Below are 19,322 nucleotides of genomic sequence, written 5' to 3' on the forward strand. Positions count from 1 at the left end.
TATTTCTTATAAACTTTGTTCAATTGATTAAAACTTATAAATCTTAAGACATTTTCTCCATAATCAAAGAAAATTACAGCTCACACAATAAAAGAGTAGTAACTAATTATAAGTTGAAAAATGATGAAAAAGTCTTTCCTCATCGTAGAGAAAAAAAAAAGAGAAATACCATTAAGTTTTTATATAAATCGAAAAAGCGAACCAAACCGAACCAAAACCGATAACAACCAAACCGATGGTTATGTATTATTTGATTTGGTTTGATTTTATTAATTAAAAAACTGACTAAATTGGTTTGATTTTGATTTTGACCAAAAACCGAGCCAAATCGACGCATGAACACCCCTAATGGCCACTATGTGTCCTTTTCCCTTCCTTTAATTGCACAAGATATCAAACATTTTTTGCACGGATTGCCCTTCAAAGTCACTGGTCTTTAATTTTTCCCCCCTCAAATTATTGGTCTTTAATTATTACCCTTCATTTAAAAAAGTGACCAAAAATATTTTGAAATTTCGGGTTCGAACCCCCGCTCAATAAAAAATTTAAAAAAATTCGCAAGACACAGTTTGCCTTATGCCTCCCTTGCAATTTTTTTTTTCCAGTTTTTAACTAAACGGAAATTCAAATCCGGAACCCAAAATTTTTTAAGCGAAAGAAAAAAAATTAAAGAACACCCGAATAAGGGGAATCGTATAGCCCGATATCAACAAACAGGAAAACAATGACAGTGTCGGAAAAGCAACTAGTTAATTTTATTTTTTATTTTTTAAGTGGTGGGTAAATATCATGGAGCATACATGAAATTAACACGAATGACTTTGAGGGCAGTTGGTAACTTTGGGATCGTTTGGTTAAAAAGTTCAGGTTATCTTGTGATTATGATCAGATTATTTATCTCTTTTTATATGTGATAGATAGTTTCATAATTATAATATAAAATTTATTCTAATTTTTATTAGTAGGAGTACTATACTAAACACAGTATACTGGACCAAACTTTTTTTTTCTTTCTTTCTTTCAAGAATCTACCAAAGCTCAACATTGGAGAATTAACAGTAATTATTCTAATTTCAATAATTGCCGGTCCCAAGCCCGGATAAAATCGAAAACAGCCTCCCTATCCAGATAGGGGTAAGGCTGCGTACATCTTACCCTCGCCAGACCCACTATTGTGGGATTACACTGGGTAGTGACCAAGACCAAGACCATGTATTTTCTTTTCTTGTTCTAGAATAATGACAAGCGGTTGTTCATGTTGTGATTATATATATGTACTTGCTTATTAATTGCAGAGTAATTCATGCATGTGTTTAATGTGTTATTTGATCTGACTTACGTGTTTGATTGTGTATTTTGATTTATGGGTATCCTTTTGATGTTAAGATTGAGTTCAAAATTTTGATATTTGATGTGAAGGGTGTTGATTCTATCCTAAAAGTTTATTTGGAAGCATGAGAGGTACTTATTTTAGTAATTACTCTATTTCAATGTGCTTATATGCTTTTTTAGTTTTAACAAAAAAGAAATTAACTGGTAGCTCTGCTAGACTCTTGGACCGTGTTATTGTTTGTTCTAGTTGAACCAAATTCTCCTTTTTTTTTAAAAAAAATAATCTTTTTTTAACAGATGATGGCGGGTGGGGTTAGGAAGTACATTGCAATTTTTTTGGAATTTGCACACGGAGTAGATGTTGAACCCCTTTCGTCGTGCGTTTATTTCTTTATATTTTTGAACCCCTTAGCAAAAATACCTGGCTCCGCCACTAGATGGTGAAACTAGAACGTTTGTTCCATTTTAAGGCGAAAATGCAGTCGCTTATGGACAATGGAGTCATCTTAGACACTTGTAATTGCTGGAATCAAGGTCAAACCAGAGGCGCATGGTTTCTGGATAGTTGAGGTAGATACCTTGATTATTTCCTTTTCATTTAAATAAGCATTTCTCAATTTGATTTTTGTTTTCATTGGTAGCTCTATATGGTAGTATCAAGGTCATGCCGAGACATTAATCATTTAATATATGAGTAGTTTTTGGTTTCCGGGGTTATGCTTATGCTGTATTTATTGCGATGGTTACACTGCTTTTTATGATCGAGTATATATAACCTTTGTGTTATAAAGTTTAGATATTTTCTTTTTTTGACTTGTTTATTGCAAAGTGGGGGTTGCTGCTTGTAACCGACGGTTGAATCAAATTTACTGACAGAAAAGCACAAACTGGAGCAAGCCCAGTGGCAAGATATTTTGCTCGAAAATGCTCGATATCTTCTATAAAAGTTTCGTAACTCTGTAACTTTAAGAAGCAGTTCATACCGTTTCTGTGCTAAATAGGCGATATCTAGCTTGTGCTAAAAGAGGGCTTGATTTCTGATCAAAGACTAGAAAATCGATCCTGAAGAAGGTATACAAAAAATGTTATGCTATTCATTCTCTTTCCTTTTAGATAGTTGTTAAGTTTTGTGGCTGGAGTTACTCATGTTTATACAGTTTCATCTTTAGTAGGGAGTATTTAGGCTTGGCAAGTCTAGGTTTTTTCTTTGTGTTCCAAATGTTGAATCTTGAAATGAAAATCTTCCTTTGATTCGACCTGCATTTGATCTTTCATTTGTCAATGCATCTTATGGTTTTCGATTTCTTTCTGTTTCGGGGTATAAAATGCCCAAGTATTCTGGTTTTAGATTCTTAAATTTTGTCTTGCTCCCTTCTTTTTTTTTATTTTTTTGGTTAAAAGTTGGTTTGAATCTATTGTAAGCTCCATGATATATTTGAGATTTTGGATTGTGTTCATGTACTATTTTAAATGTTGTCTCTTTTAGAAACAACTTATCGCCTATCGGTATGTGTTAGTCTGTGCAAAGATGTGCCATTTCTGTTCTAAAAGCGAAGAAAACTGTTCTGAAATTGGTGGTATAGATTGTTTGCACTTATCGCATCTGTGTGCAGGTTAGCTTTTGGTGGGGCCATTAAGAATAGCAAATCTGGATTTCTGCGCTGTTTTCAAATTTTTGGATCTCAGAATGAAAATGTAGTTATGTAACTTTGTAATATGAGCTGCATCGCTACTTATTAGTTCATGAGTTCTGTTGATAGATTTTAGGTTTAGATACTAGAGACTCGTTAAGCTTTTCTTTTGGTTTGTCATCTGTTTGTTTGTCTTTTAGGTCGATCCCCTGGATGTGTGTGCATATACATTTATTTTTCCCTTGAAACTTTTTTAAGCGGCATCCTTTTGACGTTTTGTGCAAGAGATAGTTGAGTTTGCACTTGTTTGTTATATCAGTGGGTTCTCTTTGAAAGTTGTTGAATTTAAGATTACATTGGCCTGTCTTAGAAATTTCTTAATCCAAACTTCAAAGTTATTTATTTCAAAAAGATTCCCAATATGTTTGATCTCATGTTTTATAATGAATGGAAAACTGGTATGCTGAGATTGAGGAAAGGTACGTTCCCTTCCTCTTGGTTTGTAGGAATAACATATGCCAGTTCCTCTCTATAGATTAATCCGCAATCTGGAATGGCCTGTTCTTTCCGAATATCCCAATTTAAGGCTAAAGATTTCCTTCACCTCATAGCTTTCAATTTTTCGCACCTAAAATATGTTATTATGTTATACAGGAATGAACATGTCAACAAGGCAAAGGAGCTCTGACTTTGATGAAGACCACATCAGTAGACTACCAGATGCCATCCTCATCCATATTCTCTCCTTATTGCCATCAACAGATGCTGTTAACACAATCTTAATTAAAAGATTTCATCAACTTTGGCCATTCATCCACACACTCACTTTTGATCAGTGCACGTTTCCAGGGCACAACTGTGTCTATTATTGGCAAACTGTTAGTCCCGAGTATGACGAAAGGTTCTTGAATTTCGTTCGTCACGTGCTTCTTCGGAATAGGAGCCCTACTCTTGATAAGTTCTGCCTTGATTTTCATTTTAGCTTATGTCATTCAATTCGGCAAAGAGTATCCAACAGAACAGATAATGATTTTCTGAGGAGTGAGAAAAGGATGGCTAATGAAATTGGTACCTGGATCCAGTTCGCATTAAACAAGAATTTGAAGGTCCTTGACTTGTCTTTCTCTGCACATGGTACATATCAGCCACAGGCTTATTATGATCTGCCTAATTGTGTTCTAAGCAGTCCTCATTTGGCTGAACTCCGGTTGACACAGTGTAAGATAAAAACAAAAAAGAAGAGTGCGCTAAAGTCTCTAACAACATTGTATCTTGATAACGTTATGCTAATAGATCAATCGATGGATTATATTCTATCTGGTTGCCCAATGCTTGAGGAATTGACGCTGTGGTTTTGCTATGGCCATAGAAGAGTGGTTGTGGTCAATTCGAATTTAAAGACATTGGTACTTGGCGTTAGATGGTTTGGAACAAGGATACATGTCTCTTGTCCGACTCTCATATCATTAAATATGTTTGGAACTGTGGAGGTACTGGATATTACAAATGTATCATCTATTGTGGAAGTGTCTGTAAATCGTAGGGAAAGATTTGACTTTAGACAGTACAAGGATTACCAAGAGATGAGAGTATTACTCCAAACAATTAGCGGGGCCAAAAGTCTCCAGCTATGTTCCTGGTTTGCTCTGGTACATATTTTTTCTCTTTCTTGCAACTTCACCAGGTATAGTTATGATTTCTTACTCTATGGGGAGATAACCTTTTAGGTGGATATACTAACTATAAACTTTTCTATTCAAGAGATGGAATATCAGTACATTTGTGGACTGGAGGTATTATGTTGTTTGATTTTGTCTTTAACGTCTCAGGTTCAGTCGTCTGTCAATATATCTTGTACATTGTCCAATCAGTGTCAGCACAAGTCCTTGTTGATTAAGTCGTGATCTTGGTTTTGTGCTTCTCTATTGTTGTTAAGAAAACTTATTTTAACTTACCGAAAAAAGAAAAAAAAAGAAAGTTCAATATCTATTGCAAGTAAAGAGTCTTATGGAGGCTAGACAGTAAAAACTCAAAAGCATAGTGAAGCTGTCACATGACTCTAGGCTACTTCTTCTAACTTCTAAGCAATTTAGATATATAGTGAGAACTCTTTGATTACATTCTTTATCATGTCAATGCCTAAGGAAGAAACTCTATTTATTTAGTTTCTTTAACTTTTGTGTTCAATTTTTGTCTGCCTAGGTATTTTCTTCGTGGCAGTTGACAAATCTACTATCTCCCACCTTCAGCTGCAAATCCCTTCATCTTCGATTGAATTTTGTGAAATGGCACCTGCCAGGAATACTGAACTTACTGAAGCACTGTCCTTGCTTGGAGAATCTCATCATTGATATAACTTATTACGATGAATCTACATCCCAAGTATGACAAAATTTAATTGTGTTATTGCTCTTGTTGTTAACTGTGTTCTTTGCAACGTTTGATTCGAAACTATTATCACTGACACTAAAGATTTGGCAACATTTTGGTGTCAGACACTGGTAGGACACTAAACAAACCGGGATGTGTTGAACACTAACTCTGGCATTTCCCTAATTTAAAAAAATAATTCTTTCAAATTTCATATACATGTCCCTCCTATGAAATGTGTGTCTCTCTACTATATGCAAATAGGATAATTTTTCCTATCTCCCTCTTCTTTTTACTCGTTGTTTGGGGAGTCATGAGAAACCATCAAGTAGAAACATAGGTTATCATGTCCGCTAATTCTCTTTTCCTTTTCTCATAAGACAAAAAAAGTATTCAAGGTGGGAACTTAATATTCTGACCTTGTATGATTTTACACGTATTGTTTGACAGTAACTATAGACGTGTTCTCATCTTGTGTTACCCTAGCAATTTGCATTTTTTCGTCCTTGTCAGTGTCCGTTATACTTGGGTTTGGTACAACTCTTAATGGGAGATTCACTATTGTGCTTATTTTAGGACACACTCTCTTGGATTCACCCGTATGAGTTTGATGCGGATGAATATTGGAATACGGTAGATACTCCCGTCCAGTGCTTGACTCATCACCTCAAGACGGTGGAGATAGCTGGTCATGTAATGGAGAAACAGGTGGTTCCGTTTCTGGAATATTTGCTCGGGCACTGCATGGTGTTGGAGAAAATGATGATATACGCGGAAGAGCAGACATGGACTTGTGGCCCAATTAATCTTTCGCCTGATAATGTTCATGAATATGAAGAGAGGCTAATGAATGCACCAATAGCCTCTGCCTCTGCTGAAGTGCTCATCTACTAAGGTGAACCCTTCAGACGTATTTGCCTTGATACTTTTAGTTCGAACATTTTGTTTCTGGGAACTCTTTTATAATAATTAGTTAGTTGTTATCGGTGTAAATAAGTTCAACTCATGATCATAATGTGCACAATGAATTGCGCTGTGGACACCGTTTCCTGTATTGTCTGTAATAACTGTTAAAGGGCTTTCCTGTTGGATGTTATGAAGCTTTTCCTTTCGACTTTTTTTATTTTGTTGGTGAAATTGGTTTGACATGAGGTCCTAGAAGAGGAGAAAACTAGTTTGATGGACTTTCTATTAGTTGTTCAGTTTTCTACTCCTTAAAACTCATTAAACAATGAGAACTAAGAAGTGACTTAACATTGTATGCAAGATTGTCCTCAGGACTATTTATTAGCTGTTAGGCGTTTCATAATGCTTTAATTCCATCCAGATATTTTATTTTTCATTATTTCCATACATATGGTGTATGTATACAAATTTCAGAAATTTTATACATGTATATATATACATATACAGGCATGTATTCATTTGATAAATAAATTCCACAAAACTATTAGCCTGTTTAGCCAACCTTCTTGGAAGTCAAAAGTGCTATTGCTTTTTTTTTTTCTTTTCTTAAAAGAAGTGCTTATTTTCGAGAGAGTGTTTGGCCAAACTTTTATAAAAAAGTTAAGTGATTTTGAGCAGTAGCAGTTGTTGTTTTGCAGAAGCTGAAAATAATAGCTTTTCTGCAGAAGCACTTTTGGAATTTTGGCCAAGCATAAATTTTGCTGTAATATTAGCAAGAGTGCTTTTCAAATTAATTTGTCAAACACAAACTGCTATTCTTCAAGAATATTTTTCCAAAATGGACTTCTGACAAAAAGCCCTTTTCAAATAAGCATATTTTGAAAGGTCGGGCGAACAGACTATATTAGATGACACTCCTTATAGCAATGTGTCTCCATCACTTGTACGTACATTATCAACCAAACATTGATGAACTAGAGCAATATAAAACAAAAGGTTAATTTCATGTTTGTTGGATTGGAACATCAGTTGTGAATCACAAATTTTGGTTCTTCATCTATATTAGCATGTCATGCTTTGTTTTAAATAATGACTTTGTGGTAAATAAGACCTACTATTTGTTCTTAAAATTGATATGAATATCGTCTGAATTTGCTATTTTGGACATAGCATTAGTAGCCACTTTTCGGCCCTGTTTCATGTTTTTCATCAGTTTCACTTCTTGAAATTTTCTGGCATGATGAACACAGAGCCAGTGTCCTTGTCTTAGGAAGTTGAAGATGGAATGGTGTCGTCCGTTGATCAATCTTGATTGATCTTAGCTCTTGCAACTCTTTCTTTAGCCTATTATTTTCATCATTCAGACTCTGGCACCACTTCTTCAAGAACTCACAGTCTACTTCTGTTTGCTTCAGTTTAGTCCTTTATAACATATCATCATATTTTACAATTAAAAAAAAATAATCAAGAAACAGTTATATATAAATAGAGAAATATGAAATTGAGATGGTAAATCGGATTTTAATTACCTTGCTCTTCTATTCTGAAACCAAACTTCTACTTGACGTGGCTTGAGTTTTAATTTGGCTGCAAGTTCTTGTTTTTGGCCCTGCATATCAATCAAAAGCCTATCATTATTATTAACTCGCACTGGTTAAAACACCCCACAATCTTTTGTGAAAAGCACATGCAAAAAGATAACGTTTAACTTCAATAATCCTCAAACTAAGGCAGGTTAACTGCTATAATCAGTGGCGGATTCAGGAATTTCACTAACAGGATCCAAAATATAAAGAAGTGAATACCGGAAGAAGCCAAGGAGATTCAACATATACACATTAAAAAAAAAAAGATTTTAACCAATCTACATATTGCAATTTCCGACAAAAGGGGGTCAATTGAATCTTTTTAATCCTTTCAACCTATATAAGTTAAATCCAGTAAGATATATAAACTCTTAAGTTATTAATGATACCATTGCTAGTGTAGCATGCCGTTTGAAACTGTCTTCAAGCAAAGTGGACTGTTCTTTGGTAAGCCTCAGTTTCTTCCTCATACCATTCTTCTTGATCACATTCTTAAAATTATTGTAATTTTTAGAAGTTTTTGAGCTGGACCCATCAATCTTGCTTGTGCCATTATCACTAGAATGAAGAGGAACAATAGATAGATCTAGACATACAATCTTGTTATGTTCTTGTTGGTTCTGTTTTGGTAATGAGTGATGATCACTTGTGGCAAGTCCAAGTGTGAGCCTGGTGTCACAAGCTTCATTATCATTACTTGCCATATTGGCACAGAGAAAAGGATGAGATGGAGTTGCCTTTGCTACGAAGCACCCAATAGTGTTACCAGACACCGAATGAGAAACAAAAAAAAAAAAAAATAGAGAGAAGGATGAGTGAATATTATGGTATGATTTGAGAATAGTACTGAAACTGTTCCTTGAACAGGATCTTTATATGGTAAAAGTATGTTTAGTTTCAGAAAATGAATGAGATTGATTAATTGTGTATTGATTATACAAGTCATTAAAGTTTGTAGAAGAGAGGAGTGAAATAATAATTAAGCATGAGTTAATGATAATTATGGCAGGCGTTAAAACTATTGACTCCTCTAAGGAGACCAATAACTTACTTTGAACAAGACTTTGTTTGACTTGCCCCCAGTTTCCCAGAATGATTTTGATATATTCAAAGGGCTTTTCCTATTCCAATTACGTATTCTTTTATTGCGTATAGAAACTCTTAATACATTTATGATTCTCATAAATTAATGAGATAGGATTCATACATTTCGTTACGATAAGAATAATTCAGGTCAAAAAGAATTATATGTAATGAGGTACTAATTGCCTAGGTGAGGACTCGGGGTGGTGATTTAAACGTTAGAAATAAATTTTCTCCAGTAGATAGCATTAGATTAAAATAAGAATCTCATTAGTTTGGAATGAGTTTATACAACACAAATTATCATGGCCTTCGTAACAATAATAAGTGAATAACGACGACAACAACAATGAGGTCACGGGTTCAAGCTATGGAAACAGTCTTTTGCAGAAATGCAGGGTAAAGCCGCGTACAATTGACCCATGTGATCTAGCACTTCCCCGGATCCCTCATATAGCGGCAACTTAGTGCACCGGGCTGCCCTAACAATGATAACATATTTTCTTCAGTATTCGATCGGATGTTAATAAAAATCTAGACAATTGCTATTTGAGGTGAAATGCTGAATGTAATTGTATTGCCCTAAATGTAATGCGATCTAGACGCACTACCAAGTCTGGAAACAAATACTTCTCTAGCCGAAAATACAGAATACATATAGGCATATAAATGAAATAAGATAGCAAGTGTATTTATTTAGATTTTATTCTCTGGCTTGATTATAAGATAATCAAATGAAATCACATCTAACGCAACAAGGTCGTTGTCGTATAGTGGTAAGTATTCCCGCCTGTAACGCGGGTGACCCGGGTTCGATCCCCGCAATGGGGTTTTTTGATTTTTCCTACATCTTTTTTTTAGGTATTCTTTTAGTTTTCTAATGAGTTTCTTTCCTTACACTCCCTCCCTCTCAAAATGCTTGTCATGTTTTGCATTTACACGTCTTTTAAAAAAATATTGATAAAAAAGCGTTTGGAGTATTTTACCCTCTTGAAAATATTTCACCGTGTAATATTTTTAGTAAGGATGACAGGTATTTTGAAACAAATATTTTTAGTAAGGACGACAAGTATTTCGAGACGGACATAGTATCTTCACTAAATTTGATATTATGGCCACTGGGGAGTGCAAGATTATTTGTTTATGTGGCTTTCCAGTTTCTATGCTTGACGAAATGAACCAATCATAGAATTGCCCCTCAATGTGTCTTTCATAAATTAACACGACTCTTTTTCTTTCGTAAATTCAAAGAGGAAATTTTGCAAAGAATATGAATTATCAGTAGAAGTCTAATGGGCTAAACTATCCGTAATGAGATGATCAAAAATATTATGTTTTACGATTTAGCAGCTTCGATATTCCAACAGAAAAAGGATGTTGGAGTATTTTGATAACACATAAGACTCCTAATTGGTGAATAGGAAAAATTAACATACACCAGTTATTTATGTTTGCATTTAATTATTCTTAACAACAACATATCCAATGTAATCTCACAAGTGGACTTTGGAAAGAGTAGGATGTACGAGACCTTATCCCTACCTTTGTGGGGCAGAAATGATGTTTTCGGTAGACCCTCGGCAATTTTAATTACTCTTTAATATTACAAATTATAGACTAAAACTACTATAAAGAATAATAGTTCAAAACTTGTTAAAGTGTTTGCATACACTATTTCAAATTGCTTCTTCAACAATATATGCTTTTTGAGAAAAGTAATTTTGATATTTACTTTTAAAGCTATTACAATCTGAAATGAGCTAGCTACAGAGCGTACTTCAAAAACAATCATAAAAGACTAATAAATAAAGCATAAAGTTCGGAATAAATTAAATAAAATAAAAAGGAGAAAGAATAGTAGTGCATTTGTTTTTCTTTGCTGTTGATTGTTTCATGTTTGTAGCCGTAGGGGGTGGGGGGTTAACTTTGAAGTATAGAACTAAGAAATATTTAATTTTGCTGCTATGTAACTAACTTTATCCAGAACTTAGTTACATGCAATACTTACCCCTTGGTTAAGACTTAAGAGATGTCACTGCAATTATATTAAGCTAATTTAACATTTTATAAAAGGTTTACCTTATTATTAGTATTATGGGAATAAACCAATTTTTTAAAATTAGTTATTGTCACAAAGATATCTCCTCTGCCAAAATATAAAGTTTAATTTTTTTTTTTTTTTACACCGTTAGGCCCCTATAGCTCAATGGTAGGGGAGTTTTTAAGCAACAGTGAAGTTGCCAATGTATGTATGACCTATAAATTATGAGTTCGAGCCGTAGAATTAGCTACTGACCTTTGTATTAAGAGTTGACTGTCTACATCACACCATCTTCCCGGCTCTTGTTCGGACATTTCGTGAACACTACTACCTCTTATCAGCATAGATATCGGCTAAACTCAATTCACCAAAACTTGAACAGATGAGAATAAATCACCTAGTGTTTTTACCTCGGTCGAGATTTCAACTTGAGATCTCATGGTTCTCACTTCTCAATCCACTTCATTGACCATTAGACCATACCTTAGGTTGCAAGTGTATCCCTTTTTTTATCAGGTCACTCAAAATAAATATAAATTATAATCCACTTTAAATACACTTGATAGTGTAAAACATTTATTTTTAACATTGTATAAGTTAATCCCAAATTTAAGAGCCAGCAAGTGGCACCTCTCCAGGTTATGCTAATATGTACTAAGAATGCCGGCTAAGCTAAACAAACAGAATCCTCAAACAACACTCCATTTTGATAAGATTAGTCCTTGATTTCTTCATGTCATTTGTTTCCTAACGTCTCTATCCAAGTCAACGAACTTTCAAAATTTCACTTGCACATCAAAAACCCAAATTTACCCTTTTCCCTTCTCACCAAAATCTCCCCATAAAAGACCCTTTTACGTAAATTCACACATCCATTCACCAGATACCCGGTAAACATGCCGGCTTAGCATCTAATTTGCCGCCACATTTTAAGTGTTTGTTTTTAGTCTCATTCATTTTCGGTAACAAACCAAAAAACCAAACAAACAAAAAACTATCTTCCCTAGTGACTTTATTGTGTGTTTGATAGTTAATATTTTGTTGTTACTATGAAGGAAAACGACTGTGAAAATATGGTTTTTGATCATTCATTGAAGCCTAAAAAACCAAAATCTAGAGAAGTAAGTTCAAGATATCTCTCTCCAACTTCAAATCATTCAATTCTTGATAATGAAAATCAGTCTCCACAAAGCATAGTGCCAAAACCAAGATCATCTACTGATTCAAGAAAGCATAAAAGTCTTGAAAATTCAAGATTCATGGGTAAACTTTGGCCAGCTTCAACTTCAATGGTTGATACTCTTGCAAATCACTTAGGAAATGATAGGTTAAAAGACATCGAAGAGCAAAAAAACCGCGAAAATCCCAATTATCATCGTCTGTTTCTGAGTAAGCAAAAGAGCTGCACGGAGTTTAGTAGGTTTGAGAATGAAAAAGAAGAAAGGACGAAAGATAAACGTAGATCATTTTTTGGTGGATCAATGAGGTATACTGGAAAAATCAAATTTCCGGGGAGATTTTCAACTAATTCATCAAAGTCTTCAAATTTATCGGAAGATTATGGTGATCAATCTGTCCCCGGTAGACTTTCTGTTGATGCGAATTCCCTTCCACGAAGATGTAATTCTGCAAGAATTAGATCAGATTACGTATCAGATATAGTAAATGAATCTGAATCAGAATACAGTGACATCTGTTCAAACAACAGCTTTGATTCGCCTGTTAATGGTAGAAATATAGCACCATCATATATGGCACCAACATTAAGTTCAAGAAAAGCTGGTATTGAAGTTCCTTCGAAGTATATGCAAGATTCATTATCAAAATCGAGAAGATGGAGTGCAGATTCCAGTGTTGCGAAACCAAATTCTCCAAATTTAGGACTCAAATCTAAGAGTAAAACTTCTAAATGGACTCTGTCACCTGGAAGGCCAAGTTCTCCTCCTGTTTTGATGGAAAATAAAGGGATTTTTACGTCGAATATGAAGCCTCCAACGAGTCCTTCAAAAGGGAAAAAAGTTGGGAATTTCCTTAGCATGGGGCTTGAATTGCTCAAAGGTAAGAAATTTTCTTCTGGTGCAGCATCTCCTCTTAGGCCAGGCATGACGGAGAGCGTTCATCATTTAAGGATACTTCATAATAAATTGTTGCAGTGGAGATATGTAAATACCAGAGCTGATACTGTCCATCACAATATCAGTAAACAAGCTCAGGTCAGTGGTGAAGCCTGGAAATTTTGCTATAGCGTTCAAGATTTAATATATATATATATATCGATAAAAAATAATATTTGACCTATATACGCAATACTATTTTCTATATAAACAAATAATTTTTCGAGACGTTTGGGTGTTCAATTGACCACCCTTCCGTCTAACTGATGCTTCATAAGAACTTCCTGCTAGTTGGCAATTCATTATGTGGCTTAAAAGATAATTACTTGTTTTGTTTGCTTACTTTCTTACTATTGAAATTTATTAGCTGCTTTTTATTAGTCTTTTTCCTTAATTTAAAATTTTGTAATGAGTACTAGGCCTTAGTCCCATAATCAATTGATGAGTTTATTTGGTTTTCTCAGGCAAACTTAGTATATGCTTGGGATGGTCTTATAAAATTGAGACAATCCGTGGTACAAAAGAAGCTGCAGCTACAGATGCAAAAGCTGGACATGAAATTGAGTTTTATTCATCATTCTCAAGTAAGAACTAATTACCCTTAACGAATATCAGTAAGACAGCAACAGAACCATTACAATAATTAAAAATATGATATTTGGGCATGTATTGTGCAGATTAAGTTACTAGAAGCCTGGTTTTCTATGAAAAGACAACATTCTTCAGCAGTGTCAACATCCATAGATTGTTTACAGTCTGCAGTCTGTAGGGTTCCTCTCATTGAAGGAGCGACGGTAAGTCCAGTGGCGAACCAAAAAAGCCGTAAGGGTGTTCAAGATTTAATATATATATGTCTAAAAAGTGTTTTTGATCCATATACACTATATCATTTTGTATACTTTAACATAATTTCCCACTGAAGGGTGTTCAACTAACCACCCTTCACTTTATGTAGCTACACCACACTGGTTCTATTTTCCTCTACCTTGAAAACAGAGGATTTAACTGACAACATTAAGCATTTAGGTGGAACCACAATCGGCTATTATTGCTCTTCAACATGCATCCGATGTATCTTCATCGATCAAGTTGAAATTGTCCACTTTCTCATCAAGAGTAAGATTGGTTGCTTTAGATTCTTGCATTGCTTATATTGTTACGAATAGTACAGATGATATGAAGTAGAAAATAAGTTGTTGATGAAATTTTTGTTCAGGCTGAGAAAACTGCAGAAGTACTCAAGGAAATGGCAGAAGTAGTTGTACAAGAGAAATTGCTGTTAGAAGAATGCTTGGAGCTTTTCAAGAACGTTTCTGCACTAGAGGTTAATTGCTTGCATTATACAAAGTTCCTTATTTTAATTGAGATGCTATACTTGATAAGATTTGCATTTGAGTTCTCTTTTTAAATGTGTGTTTTGTATTGGCAGAGTCAAGAAAGCAATTTAAAATGCAGCATTATCCAATTAAGACTGCAACAAGAAAGGTACTGCAAAAAAGAGAAGGAAATGGTATCTGCTTAATCATTTGATCTTAGCATACGGATGCTCAAAGATTTAACGCCAGAGATGGAGCCAAAATTTCAACTTTATAGGTTTTCGATTTCAACGATGACGTCTAGTGTTCATAACTCAATTCTAAATTTTATATCTGTACATATTTAATGAATTTTTTAACATAAATATATTGTTTGAGCAAAAATAACGAGGTTCGACCAAATTCATATCAGGACTTCTACCTCTGCCCCAGTTTCACGTATTCTACTTTCTAGAGGTAGAAGCAAGAGTAGTATTATTTTGTTGATTTTTCCACTATATGCATACAGCATATTCGTGACGTCCACAAAATTTAGTGCAAGCATGAAGATAGTACCATAGCCTTGCCTGCCATTTTTTTTTTCTTTCCCAATAAGCATTTTGTTACTCCTTTTTCTGTTAAACGATAGCAAAATGACGTTATTTTGTGCCAAGTTTTTTATAACAACTTGAAAACGAATATCAAAATTGGATTACTAATTTACTAGGTACGTATAGTTTTCTTTTCCTGATAGTCTAGAAACTCAGAATACATTCATAATTACCAATTGTGATTTTTGGGAAGAGAAATACAGTAGATGAGAACAAGTGGTATACAACTACAAGCTGGAAAAGGAATAAAGAGAAGGATACAGAAAGAAAAAACTATCATAAAGCTCAATTGAAGTGAGCAAATAGCTCAATGATTGGTTTGTATACCCAAATATTTGGTCCTTAACTCCTGAATAATCTAATGCTAATCTACAACACCCTAAGGCTACAAACTTTTAAGGAAGATCAAGAATTTTCTCGACTCTGTGAAGGGAGGGAATTAGCACAGGTAAGCAAGAGGTTGTAGAGGTTCTCTGCTGTGGGACGATCATCTGGATCCTTCTCAGTACACCAACGATAAAGAGAAATGAGAAATCTCAGGATTCGAGATTCAGATTGTTTCTTGTCAAGGTCCGAGCCAGAACAAGACTTTGCTAGATCCTCTAGCTCTGCTTTGGATGCAGCCAGTACCTCTAGTTCTTCGGGCAGTTGTGGCCGTTTACCCAACTGAGGAGAATTGTGGATATCTAACTCAGATGACTCTGAGTAAGGAAGTTGCAGTGTTAACAATTCTAGAAGGACGCGCCCAAAGGACCAAATATCAGCACCCAACCCATAGATTTTGCGCTTAGTCATCGCCTGAAAGACTGAAAGACCTCAGGACGAGGTGTACCAACACATACATCTGGTGGAGGACTTCCAATATGGGCAATGCAGCAAGTATGTAAGTATGAACGAAGTGGAATCGCAATATCAAAGTCACATAACTTTACTGTAGGGCTACCATCAGCTCTCTTCTTATCCACATCTATCAGGATGTTTTCACTTTTTATATCACGATATATGACATGCTTAGAATGCAACTCTATCAATGCACTTGCAACATCTCGGGCAATAAATACCGACAGCTCAACTGGAAGACGCTTCTCACCAGCATTAGATAGCTTATCTACATATTTCTTTAGAGAACCCCCTTTAATATGCTCCATCAAAATGGCAGACTGCAAACTTCGACTTTCTGAATTGCCATCTGATAAAGGAGCACATCTTGAAGATATTTGATGACCATAATATTTGACAATGCACGAACTGTTTAAGACAGACAACATCCTAACTTCTCCATTGCAGTTAAACTCAAAATTCTTAATCTCATCCGCCGAGGACTTGGATACCTCTAAGGTTCGCACCTTTGCCATGGTCTCAAGCGATCCCAATTTACACTGGACGAGGGTTGAGGAAGGAGCTTTATGAATTTTATCAGAACCGGATAGAGAAGGAAAAGAACTAACTTGACCTGCACTACCACTATCTGGCACAACACGAACATTTATCCGGCTCAGTGGAACATACCTGCAAAAGTATTCTGGATCATTCTCTTCTCTGATATCAAGGGGACGACACGCATCAACTATCATTCGAACCCATGATTCACCCCTCTTTACCATAATCACATTCCATGCATGCGGTGAAAAATCCAAATAACCCTTAACAAGCTCACAAGATATTCGAGGTTCTATTCGGTCGCACAGGTACTTCATAAGCATACACCAAACTGCAAACTCCCAATTGGAACAATAACTGAATTTTGCCTTGATTTTATGGAGCAGAGTGCTTTCTCACAAAGATCAAGGAAAGGTATTGTATCTCCTAAGACACTAGGACTGTCTTTCGTGACATCATTTCCATTAGGGCATGTGCAGACAAAAGGCTTGCTATAGTTCGACCCCGATACTTCTTTTCTTGCCCTCTGTACAATATTGTATCTGTCACTTCCACCAAAATGATCCGAAACTAAAAGTGCAAGCAGCGATGCAACTTGCAAGTTGTTTACAGCAACATGTTCTCTATCTTTAAACAGACCATCTATCTTCTTAAAATGATAGATCAGTGCTTGAGCACGTAGAACAATGACATCCAGCATTTCATCTCTTTGCCTGTCAACTAAAATGACTTCCCGTGAATCAAGATGCAAATTCTGCTCATAACTCCAAAGTGGCATGAATGGACGATCTCGTCCAGCGTCATAAAAGCCATCTGGTAAATAATCATCAATACCACAGAAAGACATCATGCTGTATTTGCAGGATACCTCTGAATGACCATCCGTTGGTCTGCGGGTTTTGCATGGTTTTGGATTATCAATGACCCCATCGAGATGCCTTTTGATTTTGGAGGACTATAAGACACCTCAGAAGACGAGCTTTCCTCGACCATATCAGCAGCATCAGAAAGAGAAGCATCACAAGTTTTACAATTCTGAATATCTATGCATGTTTCAACGGAGTCAGGAGCAACAAATGAAGATCTTTCTACATAATGATCCTCCTTTAATCTGATGTGTTCATCAACAACACTAGCTAAAGAGTCGTTGCACTCAGCTTCTTCAGTAAACAGTTCTTCATCATTTGTGTCGTGATCCACTATGCTTGATGAGCCTTCCACCATAGAATCGTCAATTAGCTCAGAATGTTTGCAGGCAACATATCTCCTGCTGTTATTTAATCGCTCTTGACAAGCCTTCTGTTGCAAATAATACTTCCGCTTCGATCTCTTGGATTTTCTAGGCCGAAAACATTGATGATTGGGTGATGAGCCACATAAATGACCCGACAATGTGATAGAAGCTCCATTTTGTGAATTCTCAGAAGATTCCTCCTGATCATAACCTTCAAGCACTACGTCCATTTCTGAAGACGAACTGGTGAAGTCATCCTCGGACAAATCTATGAAATTCCCCTCCAAATTGCAGCATACCCATGAAGGAATAGAACAACACCTAAGCAGTTTATTGTGCCGAAGATTGAGTCTCTGCAGATTATACATTGAAAGGAGATCAAGATTCTCCAAGGATGTTAATCTATTGTTAGAAAAGTCCAAACTCTCTAATCTTTGCAGAGAACATAACCCTGGAGGTACTTCAATCAATTTATTATTAGCAACCTTCAATAACAATAACGAGTTAAGATGAGTTATCTCAACAGGTAAATTCCTCATCTTATTGAATGAAAGATCCAGGTACTCCAAAATACTGAGACGCGCAATTTCTGGAGGCATGTATCTGATAGAAAAATGACATACTGAGAGCTTAGTCAAGCACTTAAGACCAGCAATATCTCTTAAAAGTAGTGGAAAAACTGAAGGCCTGGAAGGAACTTTACATAGTTCCAATTCTTTCAACTTCTTTAATTTTTGCAAATCCAATCCATTCATCCCTGGCAATGACACCCTCACTTGCAAACTCTCTAGTTCAACCAAGTTACTTAACTCTTCTGTTGGAAACAAATTAACCTCATTCGCAAAGAATTTAAGTACCTTAACCTTCCCAAGTGCACCAATCGTCTTGGGAATCAAATTAAATGCATTCTGGTACATGTACAAACTCTCAACCACAACACCCTCTACACCATCCAACAATGGAAAATCCAAACTTTTACCAGAAATATCAAAACTTGAATCAAACATATTGCTCGAATTCTCCTCTAAACCCATTAATTCAGAATTTTCACGTACATTCTTGGATGTAGCACTTTCAGGACCTTCTGAATCTTTGTCATCCATAGAGGTAGCTTAAGAAAGAAAATAATCAAGAAAGAGAACCCCACTAATATAGAAAGGAAATTTGTATAGCTTGTAAAGGAAAGAAACTGAAGGAAAATATTCTATTCATTGTAACGCTCTCTACAATCTCTGTACCCTGTTTATAATAGTACGAAAGCTACTTTAACTCAGGTAAACTTATTCCTAGCTAGACATGGATTAAATAAACTTGTAAATATCAAATCCTAAACAAATTTGATTTCGTACAACTTTGAGTTATTTTTTTCAAGAAACATAATCAAGAACGAGAACCCCACTTATATAGAGAGGAAATTAGAGAAGAACCGTGAAAGAGAAGAGAAACCCTGGAATCTTAAGGAAGAAAAGGGACTACGTTAAGTAGTTTGTGCAAATACTCCATGCATAAACCATTCACGAAAATTACCTAATTTATTTAACAAATTTAACAATTTATTGAGCTTTAACATATTTTCTTTAAAGTCTCAATTCTTGATTCTTCAATTTCTATACCTTCAGTTATTATTAAAATTCTAAAATTATATTTTATATTTTCTCTTTATAAACAAACTCTTTATTGGATCAATAAATAAGGACTAAACAAAAATAATTAACTAACCTCATATTCACTTATGAAAT

General features: G+C 35.2%; 3 protein-coding genes and 1 pseudogene across 6 annotated transcripts; 2 read left to right on the forward strand and 2 right to left on the reverse strand.

Annotated features, from left to right (window-relative positions):
- The first annotated feature begins 668 nt into the window (after positions 1-668).
- On the forward strand, positions 669-6,451 carry LOC132616911 (putative F-box protein At1g49610). 4 transcript variants are annotated; one of them, XM_060331673.1, is made up of 5 exons: positions 673-867; positions 1,630-1,902; positions 3,618-4,612; positions 5,166-5,345; positions 5,910-6,451. In XM_060331673.1, exons 3-5 carry the CDS (start codon positions 3,620-3,622, stop codon positions 6,225-6,227), a joined length of 1,491 nt encoding a protein of 496 aa, XP_060187656.1. In that variant the 5' UTR covers positions 673-867; positions 1,630-1,902; positions 3,618-3,619; the 3' UTR covers positions 6,228-6,451. The 4 variants fall into 4 exon arrangements, with proteins under 4 accessions (XP_060187655.1, XP_060187658.1, XP_060187656.1 ...); XM_060331674.1 differs by lacking the exon at positions 673-867 and adding an exon at positions 2,209-2,403 and having other exon boundaries at positions 1,074-1,902; XM_060331672.1 differs by lacking the exon at positions 1,630-1,902 and having other exon boundaries at positions 669-867.
- Positions 6,452-7,411: 960 nt separating this feature from the next.
- On the reverse strand, positions 7,412-8,529 carry LOC132619477 (homeobox-leucine zipper protein HAT14-like). The gene is made up of 3 exons (XM_060334375.1): positions 8,215-8,529; positions 7,769-7,848; positions 7,412-7,661 (listed from the first exon to the last, which is right to left on the reverse strand). Exons 1-3 carry the CDS (start codon positions 8,527-8,529, stop codon positions 7,412-7,414), a joined length of 645 nt encoding a protein of 214 aa, XP_060190358.1.
- A 3,403-nt stretch (positions 8,530-11,932) lies between these two features.
- LOC132618065 (QWRF motif-containing protein 3) lies at positions 11,933-14,909 on the forward strand. The gene is made up of 6 exons (XM_060333119.1): positions 11,933-13,162; positions 13,528-13,647; positions 13,741-13,857; positions 14,090-14,179; positions 14,280-14,387; positions 14,493-14,909. The coding sequence occupies exons 1-6, from the start codon at positions 11,999-12,001 to the stop codon at positions 14,583-14,585; spliced, it is 1,692 nt and encodes a 563-aa protein (XP_060189102.1). The 5' UTR covers positions 11,933-11,998; the 3' UTR covers positions 14,586-14,909.
- Positions 14,910-15,374: 465 nt separating this feature from the next.
- Positions 15,375-18,686, reverse strand: LOC132619479 (uncharacterized; annotated as a pseudogene).
- Between the last annotated feature and the right edge of the window lie 636 nt (positions 18,687-19,322).

Source organism: Lycium barbarum, chromosome 11 (genome assembly GCF_019175385.1).
Source record: "Lycium barbarum isolate Lr01 chromosome 11, ASM1917538v2, whole genome shotgun sequence".
NCBI classification, from domain to species: domain Eukaryota; kingdom Viridiplantae; phylum Streptophyta; class Magnoliopsida; order Solanales; family Solanaceae; genus Lycium; species Lycium barbarum.

Excerpts from the sequence above, each read along its gene's own strand:
- LOC132616911 (XM_060331672.1), top strand. The coding sequence starts at position 801 with ATGAAATTAACACGAATGACTTTGAGGGCAGTTGGTAACTTTGGGATC. Across the intron at positions 4,613-5,165 it reads TATGTTCCTGGTTTGCTCTG|GTATTTTCTTCGTGGCAGTT; the intron begins GTACATATTTTT and ends TTGTCTGCCTAG. Across the intron at positions 5,346-5,909 it reads ACGATGAATCTACATCCCAA|GACACACTCTCTTGGATTCA; the intron begins GTATGACAAAAT and ends TGCTTATTTTAG.
- LOC132619477 (XM_060334375.1), bottom strand. The coding sequence starts at position 8,529 with ATGGCAAGTAATGATAATGAAGCTTGTGACACCAGGCTCACACTTGGA. Across the intron at positions 7,849-8,214 it reads GGCATGCTACACTAGCAATG|GGCCAAAAACAAGAACTTGC; the intron begins GTATCATTAATA and ends ATTGATATGCAG. Across the intron at positions 7,662-7,768 it reads TTTCAGAATAGAAGAGCAAG|GACTAAACTGAAGCAAACAG; the intron begins GTAATTAAAATC and ends TATGTTATAAAG.
- LOC132618065 (XM_060333119.1), top strand. The coding sequence starts at position 11,999 with ATGAAGGAAAACGACTGTGAAAATATGGTTTTTGATCATTCATTGAAG. Across the intron at positions 13,163-13,527 it reads ATATCAGTAAACAAGCTCAG|GCAAACTTAGTATATGCTTG; the intron begins GTCAGTGGTGAA and ends TGGTTTTCTCAG. Across the intron at positions 13,648-13,740 it reads GTTTTATTCATCATTCTCAA|ATTAAGTTACTAGAAGCCTG; the intron begins GTAAGAACTAAT and ends TGTATTGTGCAG.